The 14934-nt window shown below is 42.5% G+C and overlaps 1 protein-coding gene across 5 annotated transcripts in view; it reads left to right on the forward strand.

The window, feature by feature from the left end:
- FBXO16 (F-box protein 16) overlaps positions 1-14934 on the forward strand; it is a 137637-nt gene that overhangs the window by 52852 nt on the left and 69851 nt on the right. For 3 of the 5 annotated variants that reach the window (XM_027773724.1, XM_027773722.1, XM_027773723.1), the window contains exons 1-3: positions 2422-2481; positions 4851-5163; positions 10535-10670. In XM_027773724.1, the coding sequence (XP_027629525.1) occupies positions 10572-10670 (99 nt within the window). In that variant the 5' untranslated portion in view covers positions 2422-2481; positions 4851-5163; positions 10535-10571. Of the gene's footprint in view, positions 1-6; positions 116-2421; positions 2482-4850; positions 5164-10534; positions 10671-14934 lie in introns of those variants that run through there. The other 2 variants (XM_006153206.3, XM_006153207.3) reach the window with 2 other exon arrangements.

Genomic DNA, 14934 nt, shown 5'->3' on the forward strand with positions numbered 1-14934 from the left:
TGCAAAGCGTTTCCTCTCCTGCTGAAACGGCGTGCTCACTCGCTGTCACCAAGCCTGGGAGGCTGCTATTGCAAGGCCACCAAAGCCTGGTCTGAGAACCAGAGTGCCGACCTCGGTAGGGACCCCGGGGACTAAGGATGGTGGAGAGGCGAGTGCTAAGGATGGAACCCGGCTCAGGTGGCCGTTGGCACCTGGCCTGTTGCAGAGGTCCACTCCCACACAGCCTAGCAGGCAGGGCAGGATACTCCTCCAGGAATAGTTGAAAGCCTCAGTCAGTACCTAAGTAAACAGGTGGAGGTTGTGGTTACTAGTGGCCACCTCCAAGTTCTATTCCTTAAGAAATGTTTCTTCTCTTTTTTTTCCACATAACAAGTTGAGAGTTCAAAGAGTCCGCAGAGTTCATCTAAAAAAAACCTTTTATTTTTCTGACGCCCAGAAAGGTTGCCTGACTTCCCCAAAGTCACGAAAATTTTTAAAGACAGTCGATGCATCCAAAGCCAAGGCTGTTTTTCTTCTCATTTTTCTTTTTTTTTAAGAGAGAGATTTTTGTTTTTAGAGCGTGTGTACTCGCCGGAGAGACAGAGAGACAGAGACAGAAAACGAGAAATCACCCCCCCCCCCCCCCCCCCAGGGATAGCCACACCGTAGTCCTTTCCCCTCCATTATCCTCTCTAGATTTTGGGAATGCGCGCACACTCGCCCAGCGGGGTCCAGGATTCAAACCGCTGTCTGCCATGTGGGAGTCCAGCACCTTAACCACTATACCACTTCCTGGCCCGTTTTTCTTTTTTAGTATGTCTTTTTCCCACCTTTCTTTCTCTTCCTTTTCGTCCCTCTTCCACCTCGACCTCCCAGGTGTTGGTTAGTCCTGTCAGTAGCACTCAGGACTTATGTGTACAATGAGAGTGTACTTAACACTGCTGGACCATTTGCTTAAAAAAGATTAAAGAGGACAGGCCAGTGATAGGGTGGTTAAGGCGGCTGGATCCCCCATGGCAGACTGTGCAGTTGGGAGTCCCCAACGTGGTAGTTTGCCTGGCATGTGCATGAGTGCTGAAAAACCTGAAAGGAGGGGCTGGCAGGTGGCCATGGTGGTGGTTAAGGGCGCTGGACTCCCACAGGGCAGACCATGGCTTGAGTCCTGGACCTGGTGGCTTGCTTTCTCATTCTCTCTCTCTGTGTCTCTCTCTCACTCTGGTCAAATTAAAAAATAAAGTTACATAAAATCATTCTTTTAAAAAAGATCCTGAAAGGAGAAATGGAGGAGAGTGGATTGTGGTAACCACAAATGCATGATGCTTTCTCACTTCTCCCCTCTTGCTTTCTCTGTTTCTCTCTGGCAAGAGCACAAGCCTTCTAGTGTTTTCTTTTTTTTTCTTTTAGGTTTTTGCCATAGGGCACGTCCGCTTGCCAAAGGGAGACAGAGCAAGGGAAAGTAAGAAATTACTCCACAGGGGGAATGGCCACCCCATCTTCTTTGATGCACAGGAGCCTGGTGTGATTTTCAAGTGCTGGGTCCATGACTCAATTTGTGGCCTACCATGTAGGAATCCAGTGTCTTACCCACCAAGCCACCTGCTGGCCCCCTGGCTTTTTTTTTTTTTTTGTAATTGTTAAGGAGCTGGATGGTATCCCAGCAACAGGGCTCTGAAAGGTACATCCATAAGGGAAGGCTGACCTGGGAAAATTCTGGGGTCACCTCTAGAGACCTCACTAAGTATGACAGTAGGTATGATCTCACCCAAGATCCTGCTTACCCATGATCCTGGGCTAGAGGGGATTTGGGGGCAGATCATGGTCTCCCAACTCTGTGGGGGTGCTGTGTTTCTGTCTCTCTTTTTCTTGTTCCTGGAGGAAATGAACTTTTTATATGTTTATTTGTGTGTGTGTGTATATATATATTTTTTTCTTTTTTAATTTGCTAGAGGGTGCATGAGCTTCCTGGGAGAGACAGAAGAAATGTGAGAAAGCACCCCCCGTGAGGGTTGGTTAATGTAATCCCTTCTCCTCCATCTTTCCCTCTTGTCAGAATTTTGGACACACACCCAGATTTTTCAAGCAGACAGGTCCAAGACTGCAACAGTGCAGTTGGCTGTATGGAATCCAGTTGCCTTAACCACCACGCCAATGACTGGCACAATATGTGTGTGTGTGTGTGTGTATTATATATTTTTATTAATATATATGTGTATATATATATATTAATGGTTAAAATGATAAATTTTGTATATTTTATAATATTTTTAAGAGGCAGTGAATACATGTTAAGTAAAAATGAAGGGTTTGGGGTTTAGATATAGTTTCACATCAGAACACAAGCCATGCTAACACGCATGATCAATAAGAAGTGAAATGAGAATTATAGGTTTCCTAATAAATGAATACATGTGCAATAACAACTTTTAAAAAGTGATATCACTCCTTAAGCTGACTCTAGGCAAATCAGTGTGTCCTGTGGATCCAGCAGTACCTCTGCTCAAGGTGAGTGAGATGCAGTGGGAGGGAAAATTTTGCTTCATTTACTTCCTGATCCCTTGTAGCTGAGCAACCTCTGAGGATGCACTGCTAGATGCAATTTTAGTCGATTTACTGTAAAGACTATCAAGCACGAGAAACATCACAGCTCACATCATGACATAGATAAATCTCAGAAATACAACATTGACTAAAAAACGCAAATGACAAGATACATAAGTGATGGTGCCTCTTAAAAAAAAATACACTTAGCAGTGCTACATATTGTTTATTAGGATAAACATGTATCTACAATAAAAGTACCCAAAAATGAGCAAGAAGGCTACACATACCAATTTCATGACCCTGTCTGCCTCTAACAGGGCAGGGAGGGGAAGGAGCCCTGGGAAATACTACACAAAAGGGGCTTCTTTGTAACACACACATATACACAATTTAACATTTAAAAAAAAAAATCTCTGTGAGAATCAAGGATGCTTCTTATCAAAGTCTCTAAATTTTTCTTCAAGTTTGAGATGTTCCAGCTAAAAGTAATGGAGGCACTGGACTATGGCAGAGCAGTAAAATGGGATACTCTGTGGAGCTGACTCACATGGCAAAGTTCTGGGTTTATGTGCTCTGACTTCTCGAGTATGCCCTGCATATTCCTGCCCATGAACCTGGTCTGGTTGAGAGTGGATTAGTCAAGACCCTCTTAGCAATTATCTCTCTCTCTTTCTCTCAGAAGAAGAAAGAAATAAACTTTAAAAGTAATGTTGAAGTGGGACCAGCAGTTAGCGTAATGGCTATGTTGATGAACTCCCATGTAGTCGACCACGGTTCAGGTCCTGGACCCGGTGGCTTAAACTCATGCCGGGTGTGTGTGCATATGTGCCCAGGATCCCGAGAGGAGAATGGAGGCGAATGGATTGTGGCATGGCCATCCCCCCTGGGGGGTGATTTCTTGCTTTCTGTCTCTCTGTCTCTGTCTCTTTGGCGAGCGCACACGCTCTATAGTAAAAATCTCTGCAAAAAAAAAAAAAAGTAATGTTGAAGTATCACAGACATTGAGTTGTTTGCATTATAAGTCAATAATTATGTGACTTGTCCTCCCCTTGGGAGGAGAGGGGGATTGGTCAGCTGATAGAGGTGCAGAGCAAGAGGAGATCCAGAAGAGCTGAAAGGGACTTTCTTTTCAGGAATAACAACATTCAGATCCAGATCCAGCAAGGGTAAAGTGAGATGCTCTCTCTGATCCCGTCTCTCTCATTCCGTGTTGAAACCACCAATAAAAAGTCTTTAATGAGCGGGAACTTCACAGAGAGTCATGGCACTCTTGACATTGTTAAAACTGGTCTCTTTCTGGAGGAACTCGTTTTGAAACCATAGATGTTAACTGGTAGTGCATGGTAATTGAGTATTGCATCTACACAGCTCCTTCAGGGCACCTGCACCCACACCCCCACAGAGGCTGTTATTTATTCATTTGCATACCACCTGGTCAGGTGGAAAACCTCTAGGTTGAAATTCACACAGCCTAGGTTCTAATTTCAGTTTGGGGCTTATTGATCATTTTTTTACTTTAGGAGAGCAGCAACCTCTTTGGGCTTCATTTTCCTTTTAGAGTGGAGATATATAAATACTATTTATAACTGGGAGACACTGTAAAATGTAAGGTTTGCACATTTGTTTAAGTCAGAGGGAGACTACATTGTTACCTATTTTAGGAAACAAAGATAGTAAGGAAAGTCTCCTTTTTTCCCAATTAGATGCTGCCTGCCCATAAGAACTGCTTTACATTGACCTAAAAAGCTCTGTTCTGGAATTTTGAACTTTTTGGTATCCTCCAGCATTTGTTTCTAGTTCTATCACTGCTGTTAAGAACGTGAGCCTTCCATTAGTCATTTATGCACTGTATGTTCCACTCTTCCTCCTTGCATTTCTCTTTGATCCTTATAGTCTCACTCTTTATTACAAGGTGAATGCTCAATAAATTTAACTAATGAAATTAGCCCGGATTTTAAGACTGCCCAAATTTAAAGTTCTTCTTATTAAGGCATGCCATCTGCTGGTTTCCCTGTGTATCTGTCAGCCTGAATTCCAGAGCCCAATAAATTAAAATGCACGTTGAAGCATTTGTATGTTCCTGTGCTGGGCAATTTCCCAGTCCTTCCCCTTCATGCTGCAGGTGCTATTCTTTCATTGAACCAGTTGCGAATTCTTTTTCCTCCAACCCTATTTTACCTGTTGGCCTCTTTTAAAACCTGGAAAAGTGGAGTTTGTATTGTGGATTTCTGTACTGATCAGAACAATATAACTGAGTATGCTCAGTAAGTAAGGCTGATTTAGAACACAACTATAACTTGAATGAAGCTTTTCAATGCTACTTGTTTCAGGATTGGATGCATCTTCATCCTGGTGTCATATCAAGAGGCTGCAGCTCCTCCCACCCTTTTGGTGCCTGTGCTTTTAAATTTTATCCCTGTGCCCAGTTTTGGAGCCAGCCTTCCTGGATCTGCTGGCCAATGGAGAGACCACACATTGTTGCCTAAGAGACCCCGGATGCCAGTGACATGATATATAGATGGTGATTGGACTGGTGGAAGCTGGGAGGGGTGAAAGCTGGAAGGAGTCAAAGAAAAAGCTGGCCTAATGCAGCTATGGCAACATCAGCGCTTGGGGTTTGAAGAGGGAGACAAGCTGAAAGAGGTGAGAGCTGGGGGGCCGTGCATGCAAAGATGGAGACTCTCTTTGGAAAACTCTGCTTTTAGATCTTCCTGAGCCTCTCATAGGCCTCGTCAGTGCTCCTAGGAATTACATTTTGCTCTCCAGTTTCAGCTGTAGTTGTAGTTCAGATGCTTCATACTTATGACGCTAAGAACCAACAACTAATCAAAGCCTTTCAAGCACCAGCACTTTGCATTGTACTATCATTCTTGCTTTGTTTTTAACTAGTTGAATATAAGATGAATTCATATTAAATATTCCTGTATTCCACTTCCTGATATTATCTGAGATTCCCTTATGCAATAATAATGGTGCACAGTGAGTGCAAGATGTGTTAGCAGAGAAACTCAATCCTATTCCACTCTGTAAACTCCAAATAAAAGTCAGATCATCCAAGCATAACCCCCATGCCCAGCTCATAATGTTCTGCATTTCACCCTACATATCCACTAGTTTTGCTGCGTTTTGTTCTCTTGCTGTAGGGCGTGTGTGTGCTTACTGAGAGAGACAGAGGGAAAGTGAAAAATCACAACCCAGAGAATGCATAGGACGTGTGTGTGCTTACTGAGAGAGACAGGGAAAGTGAAAAATCACAACCCAGAGAATGGCCACACCACAATCCTTTTTCCTCCATCCTCCTCTCAGGATTCAGGACATGCGCACACACCCATACCCAACATGCTTTTTAAGCCACCAGGTCCAGGACTCAAATCATGGTCGGCCATGTGGGAGTCCGGTGCCTTTAACCACCACATCACCTGCTGGCCCCCAAACAGAGGCTCTTATCTTTGTTTTGTTTGTTTGTTTGTTTGTTTTGTGTTTTTTAAAGATTTATTTATTTATTTAATCATTCATTCATTCCTTCGTTTTAATTTGACCAGAGAGAGACACAGAGAGAGAGAGAGGAAAGTGAGAAAGCAATCCACCAGATCCAGGACTTGAACCGTGGTCGGCCATGTGGGAGTGTCCAGCACCTTAACCGCCACACCACTTGCTGGTCCCCAGAGGCTCTTATCTTTGTACCTCTAACAAATGCCTAGTAGGTCCTTAGTAAAGTCATAAATTATGGTGACAGTGTGAAGAATGGCTTAGAAGACAGATTGGCCACTGGAACTTTACCAAGGGACTCATCCTCTCTGCTGACTGTGGCACTAGAATCATATGTTGGGGACCAGGGCTATAGGCCCTCTTTCTACATATTTACCCCAAGAAAAATTAAAGACGAACATTCAAGGACGTCAAGACTTATCTGTGGATGGAGGGGAAGACAACTTGCTTTGTCATGTTGATGGAATGGGCCAGTTATTATTTTCTAAAGAATTATTTATTTTATCTTATTTATAGTTATTACTATTTTTAAAAATTATTTTATTTATTTATCTTAGTTTTTTGTCTTGTTTTGTTTTGCCATAGCGGAGACAGAAACAGAGAGAGGAAAGTGAGTGAGAAATCATCTCCCCTCTAATTTGACCAGAGAGACATGGGGGTGGGGGAGAGTGAGAAAGCAGGCCATCCCCTCAGGTCTGGGACCCAAACTGCAGTCAGCCATGTGGGAATCCAGCATCTTAACCTATCAGTCCCTAGGACAATTATTTTTTTGTGTATGATACATCGATATGTCTGTCTTTTTCTGTTTTGAAAACATTCATTTGTTTGTTTGTTGTGCTTGTCAAGCCACCAGGTTCAGGATTCCAACCACCGTCAGCCATGTGGGAATACAGCGCTTTAAACACCATGCCACCTGCTGGCCTGAAGTTTCTGTCTTTTTAATAGTAGTGAGTGGTCTGTATTGTGAACACGTGTGTGCATGGAAATACACACACTGCCCATCTTCTGGACTGGAGAGAGGAGGAGGAACCTTGTAAAAAGATAATGATAAAAGACAAGATGGAAACACCTTGATTGGCATGCTTCAGCAGGGATTGTAGTACAAAAAGAACTCTTCTGACAAGGCCTATGTCCCCAATGCCACACTTTCTTCAAGCTGATTCAAAGACTAATCCAGTGATTTCTAACTCTGAGAAACCAGAAAAAGAAAACAACCAGTGCAGATCCCTGGGGAGTCATGGAGAGAAGCTATTTTGTCCCAATTCAGAAATAGTGCCTAGAATCAATTTTTTTCCTACACAAATTGGAAATAGAGACAAAGTTCCTCAGCCTACAGCAGAGGTTTTTAACCTGGGGTAAGCAAAATTTTACATGCATGTGCATTATTCTAGAGAGAAGATGCATAGCTTTCATCACGTTCTCAAAAGGATTAAAAACATCTGGTCTAGGGCCAGCAGATGGCAAGGAGGTGAAGGCAGCTCGATCCCAAATGGCCAACTGCATGGTGGGGCAGTTCGAAAAACACACAGGCACGTGTACATGTGTGGCCAAATTCCTGAGAGGAGAAGAGATTGCGGTGTGGTCATCTCCATTTAGGAGTGAGAGGACATCAGTGAGAGGACATCTCACTGTCCTCTGTGTGTATGTGTATCTCTGTCTCTTTCCAGTGATTGCACATACCTTATAGCAAGAGAAAAAAAATCTGAGAACCAGAAGTTGATGTGTTGGTTAGGGCACTGGACTCCTACATAGCCGACTGCAGTTCAAGTTCCAAACCTGGTGGTTTGTTTTCTTTCTCTCTCTCTCTCTCTCTCTCTGTCTGATTAAATAAAAATAAATAAATAAAAAAATTCTTTAAAAAAGGGAAAAAAATCTGACTTAAAGAGGAGAAAGAAGGAAAATAAATAAATAACAACCACAAATTAAAATATATCATTTTTAGCTGAGCAGACTTGGTGATCATGCTTGGTAGCTATAATTTGTTTTCTCACATGTACTTTTACTACTGGATGCCAACTAATAATAGTGTAGTGAAATCTTTTTTTTTTTTTTCTTTTAGGGAGGTTCCTCAGTTATTCTCACCCTGACCCTCTCGAATGCCCCTCCTGTCCTAGGTCTGAAAGCCATTCTCTTCCTACCCACAGCAGAGCCTATGCAGGGTTGGACCCTGGGTAACCATGGGTTGGAGTAAGGACACTGAATGGTGACTCCTCTTTTTTTCAGTTTATTTATTTCTTCCATGACAGAGAAAGAGGAAGGACACAGCTCCTACAGGGTGTTCATGTTGTGATGCACCCTGAGTCTCAGACGGCCTGGATCATCGGTGCTCAGCACTGTATGCTCAGGGTAGTTCCAGTACTTGAACTCAGGACCTTTCCCATGTCAGTCTAATTATGTTACCACTGCACCATCACCTGGTCCATGAAATGATTTCTTTTTCTTTCTTGCTTGCTTTCTTTATTTTAGAGATTTTTGCCATAGGGTGCGTGTGCTAGCCAGAGAGAGAAAGATAGTGAGAGAGAAAGTGAGAAATCACCCCCCAGTGAAGATAGCCACACTGCAGTCCTTTCTCCTCCATTCTCTTCCTGGGATCTTGAGCACACATGCACACATGCCCAGTGTGAGTTTCAAGTCATGGGGTCTGGGACTCGAACTACAGTCAGCCGTGTGGGAGTCCAATGACATAAACACTACACCATCTGCTGGCCCCTCCCTGAAATAATTTCTGACACCTTTTTTAACTATGCTAAACACGTGGTCATGCTTATAATTAACCATCATGGACTGAAAAGAACTCAAGGGCTGGGGCTAGCAGGTGGCGTGGTAGTTAAAGGCACTGGACTCTCCCACACAGTGGACTGCAGTTCAAGTCTCGGACCTGGAGGCTTGCTTTCTCACTTTCCCTTTCTTTCTTTCTCACATTCGGTCCCTCTCTGGTCAAATTAAAATAAATAAACAAAGTTAAATAAATAATTCTTAAAAAAAAATAAAAAAAAGAGCTGATCTGAGACCCCTTTGTCCAAGTATTGTAATGTCAGCAGGCAACTGCAGGAAGGAATTGTCTAATGACGCTCACGAGGGTTTATAACATTGGCTTTTTTTTTTTTTTCTTTTTTTGGAGAGATTTTTGCTACAGGGCGCATGCACTCGTCAGACAGACAGAGACAGAGAGACAGAAAGCAAGAAATCACCCCCTCAGGGGGGATGGCCACGCCGCAATCCCTTCTCCTCCATTCTTCTCTCGGGATCTTGGGCACACATGCACCCGTGCCCAGTGTGAGTTTAAGCCACCGGGTCTGGGACTTGAACCATGGTTTACTATGTGGGAGTCCAGCAACATAGCCATCACGCTAACTGCTGGTCCCAGCATTGGCTTTATCTTCAGCTCTAGTGGAAGCCTGAGTAAAAATATCATATGTCAAGTAAGAACCTCAAAGATTTCAGGTACCAATTTCCCCCAATAAACTCAAATGTGCTCATCTCCAAAGACTTGGCTTCTTCCATTACACCATTCTATTTCTTAAATATGACATCAAGCTGGAACTCGTGTTACTTAGATATCAGGAAGAGGGGATGAGGGAGTTAATAGGGATAAAAATGAAGTGTTTTATGATTTTAAATTTAAAATACTTCTCTTTGGGGCTAGTATGATATGTTCTTAGCTAAGAGTGATTTGAATTTCCATGAACTAATGCAAATATAGTAAAGTTTAACTGTTCAGAGTCTGGTTCCCAGTTCCACCACTTACTATCTGCATAACCTTGGGCAGAATGTGTAATGCCTACGAGACTCATTTTCTTTATCTGTAAAGTGAGCTAAGACCTACCACTTCACCATATCATTGTGAGCTTTCATTGACCATGCATACATGAGGAGATTTCAACATGCTTGTGGAAAAATTGAATAAAAGTATGAGTTTATTTTGGTGCAAGAAGTGTTGAAATCCATATATAGCTTTTTCAAAATGTGCATTTTTCATGAGCTTTTGGGAGACCTCGTCATAGATTACTTGACATATGAGATGCTCCTAATAAATATTCTTCCTGTGGCCCAACAAGAGTTGCATGCACTGCTAAAACTCTGTGCTTCACAGACTGGGACCACATGGGAGGCCTGGAGTCCATTCTCAATCCAACCTAAAGGACAAGTGCGGTGACTGCACCCATAATCTCAGCAACTTGGAGAGTCTACGCCAGGAAGATTGTGAGCTCAAGGCTGGCCTGGACAGTGAAATGAGGCCTGTCCAAAAATAAATAAATAAATAAATAAAAAAGCCAGGCAATGGTGGTCCCAGCTGGGAAGCTCAGGCAGGGAGATCACAACATAGCAAGACTGTGCCTTTAAATAAACAAATTAATTAATTAATAAATATTCTTTTTCCCCCACTCTCATTTCCTCTCCCAACATAGTAAAAAATTATATGGTGGCAGTATTTTTACTATACTTGATTTTAGCCAAAAGGCTGAAAAACAATATGAGTATTTTTTAGTACTTTGAAAATGATATCACTTATTCCTTTTAATAGGAATAGCCTTTCTTAACGAAGAATATCCAGTTATTTCATGATGGCATTTGCACCTCCAAAAAACATAGATAGTCCCAGAATGCAGACAAAGATGAGTACCTGGACACCTCTAAACCACCAGCTTTTGAATGACCAGGTAAGTGGCCAGAGCTATTTTACCAGTTAGATCCATGCCTTAAAAAAGGTGAAGTATTAATATTCTGGTCATCAAAAATATGAGCAAGAATGATTTAGAATTATGTAATGGATGGGAAAAAATGAAGGCTATGTTTAATTTGTTTATTAAACCTTTACTATGAGTAAGGCTGAGAGTAGATCTGTAGTTGCTCGCCCCAAAAGAGAATGTTTTAGATTTGTTCTTCCCTCTACTCTCCTCCGCTTTCTTACCTCAATTAACTTTTTTCTTCTGTTACTGGTTCTGGAACCACAGGACTGAGAGAAAAGAGAAGCCAGTCTTCAAAGAGTTCCCCAAAGATAGATTTTTCTAAATCAAGGCATTTGTCAGCAATGAACAGTTCAATTTTGAGTTCCTGTTTTATGGTTTTATTTTAATTTTGTCTTTCTTCTGTGGTCAAGTGTGAAATATGTAACTGTCTCAAACTAAAATATTAGGTCTTCGGGAAAGTGAGGACACACTCTTGCATAGAGAAACATAGAAAAATGCGTCATGACTTTCCAGACAACCTAGTAAGAGTCACAAGATTGTAACTTCATGGCAGGCTTTAAGCAGAGAAGTTGAATTTAAATTTAGATGCTTAAAAAAAAAGTCATGAAGGTAGACATATGTAACAGATTACAAAATAATTTAGGCATCGTGAATTTTTTTCTTTGTTTTTAAAGAATTACTTATTTTAATGTTATTTATCATCATTATTATTACTTTAATAATAATTACACAGAGAGTAAGAGAGAGAGTGAGAAAGCAAGCCACTAGGTCCAAGACCCGAACCATGGTCAGCCATGTGGGGGTTCAGTGCTTTAACCACCATACCACCTATTGGCCTCAAGGCATTGTGAGTTTTGGAGGAGTGTTGGAAAAGCATTTATTTCTTTCTCATCTAGTATTTTATCTTATTCTATGTATTTTATTTTATTTTTGCTATCAAGCACATGCACTTGCTGGAAAGAAAGAGAGGGAAAATTAAAAAAGCACCCCCCAAGGAAGATAGCCCCATTGCAATCCCTTCTCCTCCATTCTCTTCTTATGATTTTGGGCACACATGCCCACATCTTTTTCCAGCCTCTGGGTCCAGGACTCAAACAGTGCAGTCATCCATGTGGTATTCAGCCACCTTAACCACCGTGCCACTGGCTGGCCCAGTTATCTATCTATCTATCTATCTATCTATCTATCTATCTATCTATCTATCTATCTATCTCTCTATCACTTTTTCTATCTATCTATGGGCACTCCCCAGTGACAGAGAGAGAGAAACAGTGAGAGGGAAAGTGAGAAGTCACCCCCGGGGGAATGGCTATACTACAGTCCCTTCTCTTCTATTCTCCTCTCCCGATTTTAAGCACACACACACACACACACATGCATGCACACGCCCATGATTCTCAACCCACCAGGTCTAGGACTCAAACTGTAGAGTTGGCCACATGGAATCCAGCATCTTAACCTCCATGCCACCTGCTAACCCCACCATCTAGTATTTTAATTGAAAATGATCCTTACTTGGGCTGGCAGGTGACATGGTAGTTAAGGGAACTGGACTCCCACATGGCCGACGATAGTTCAAGTCCTGGACCTGGTGGCTTGCTTTCTCACTTTCCTTCTCTCTCTCTCTCGCCCTGTCCCTTTCTGGACAAATTTAAATAAATAAATAAATAAAACTAAATAAAATAATTATTTAAAAAAAGTGATCCTTACCACAGTCTCACAAAAAGTAACTATGGAAAGTGATAAAAAGAGTCATTTGTCTGTGATTATTATTTTGCTATGTGAATGGGCAATGCTGCACATTTAATCAAATACGTAAAATTAATGTTTTCCAACCAGTTACATTACTAAGGTTTTCCTATGGAGTTTATGTCCTGTGTGCACTCTGGAGAGGTTCTAATAGAATAATACACCAGACGAAGGATTGTAGCAGATTACTGGGGTGTGAGATTGACCAACCTCTGGGCCTCTCTGCTCCAAGTTCTGCCTTCTGCCTTTTATATATTTATTTTTTTTGGAGAGATTTTTGCTATAGGGTGCGTGTGCTCGCCAGACAGACAGAGAGAGAGAGAAAGCGAAAAATCACCCCCCGGGGGGGATGGCCATGCCGCAATCCCTTCTCCTCCATTCTCTTCTCGGGATCTTGGGCATGCATGCACACGCGCCCGGCGTGAGTTTAAGCCACCGGGTCTGGGACTTGAACCGTGGTTGACTACATGGGAGTCCAGTGACATAGCCATTATGCTAACTGCTGGTCCCATGCCTTCTACCATTTTGTGATGCCTTTGTGCTTTCCAGCTGCCTAAATCAAGAGTTTTCCAAGTAAATCTATATTTCCTATAAAAATTACCCTGGCTTAAGTATTTCTGTTATTAACACAAAAACAGACTAAGATAGTCCCCATGGGAGATGTCTTCTCATGCCTCAAGTTTCCTTGCTGCCAGCACAACCTAGAGAAATGGCCCAAGTAAAGAGAGCCCAGGGCCCTGTGTTCCTGGCGTACGAGCACAGACATTGAGAATATGAAAGATGACACATGGAGGAGTGTCTACCAGCACTCAGCACTCCCTTGCCTCCACCTCCAATATATTTTCAAGTTCTCTGAGTCTTCCTCCTGCCTCTCTCATTCAGCCCCCTTTTCTCCAACTATTATACACTTCCAGTTCTGGATTTACAGTTCACATCCTATGCCTAGCACTGTGTACCAACCCCTTAACTAGCTTCACTGCCTCTATCCCTACCAATCCATCCCCTATTCTTATCGCAGGATGATCTTTCTAAAACTGCAATCGTATTCTGTGAAACTGATAGTGAGCCCCACTCCAAAGCGTAAATTCCAACCTGCACACATAGCATTGAGGTCCTTTCATGGTGTGACCTCAGCCAGCCTCCCAGCTCCCACCCATGCTCTGCTTCCTCACATATGATGCCCAAGCCAAGCTCAGGGTTCCCAGATGCACCCAGTTTTCCACACCTACGTGCCTTCACACATGCCCTCCTCCTCAACTCCAGGCAGAGTCACCTCAAATGTCTGTACCTGCTTCCTGCTTCTTGTTCTTTGCCCTTAACACTATTTACTGACTTTCCCACTCAACTGTCATGCATTAAGACTTGAGACTCTACCTTTTCTCTCAGTTACTCCAGTGCCTGATACAGTTCCTGCAGTACAAGAAATGGAGTCAGAGTTCAGATCTCCTCCCTAATCCCTCTTTTATTGACTCTCATCTTCTTGCCCTTGCATGTCTCCTTTCTCATTCTGGATATGACCTTTTGCCTCTCTAAACCCAATAGAAATGATAACTCCTCTGGCAGAGCTGGGTCAACAAAACTCACCCCTCCTGCTGAGTACTTCCTAGTTCTATTTTTTTTTTAACTTTATTTATTTATTTATTCATTTCAATTTGACCGAAGAGAGAGTCACCAGGTCCAGGACTCAAGCCACCAAGTCTGGGACTTGAACTAACTTTGATCAACCCTGTGGGAGTCCAGCGCCATTTTTTTTTTTTTTAAGAATTATTTATTTATGGGACCAGAGTTGGCGTAATGGTTCTGTCGCTGGACTCCCATGTAGTCGACTGCGGTTTGAGTCCTAGACTCAGTGGTTTAAACTCACACTGGGCGCGTGTGTGTGCATGCCCAAGATCCCAAGAGGAGAATGGAGGAGAAGGGATTGTGGGTGGCCATCCCCCCTGGGGGGGTGATTTCTCATTTTCTGTCTATGTGTTTCTCTGTTTCTGGTGAGTGCATGCACCCTATAGCAAAAACCTCTCAAAAAAAAAAGGAATTATTTATTTATTTAATTTCTTTTTTTTTCTTATTATTTTTTAATTTGACCAAAGAGAGAGAGAGAGAAAGGGAAAGTGAGAAAGCAAGCTGCCATGTCCAGGATTCAAACTGTGGTCAGCCATGTGGGAGCCCACTGCCTTTAACCAGCACACCACCTGGCAGTCCCAGTACTTCCTAGTTCTGCTCCTCTGATGGGAAACATGAGCAATCTTAGGGGAGAGAGAGGAGCCAGGGTAGGGATTGGAATAGTGAAAAATAAAATGGAAAAGGACTAAAAAGGAAAAAGACAAAGGAAATGAGGAAAGAGGAGAGAGAAATAGAAAAAGAAAAAGAAAGGAGAAGAAAGAAAAGACACGGAGCGACCAGGTTAGCGCAACGGCTATGTCGCTGAACTCCCATGTAGTCAACTGCGGTTCAAGTCCCGGACCTGGTGGCTTAAACTCACACC

This window comes from Tupaia chinensis, unplaced genomic scaffold (genome assembly GCF_000334495.1).
Source record: "Tupaia chinensis unplaced genomic scaffold, TupChi_1.0 Scaffold000366_1, whole genome shotgun sequence".
NCBI lineage: Eukaryota > Metazoa > Chordata > Mammalia > Scandentia > Tupaiidae > Tupaia > Tupaia belangeri.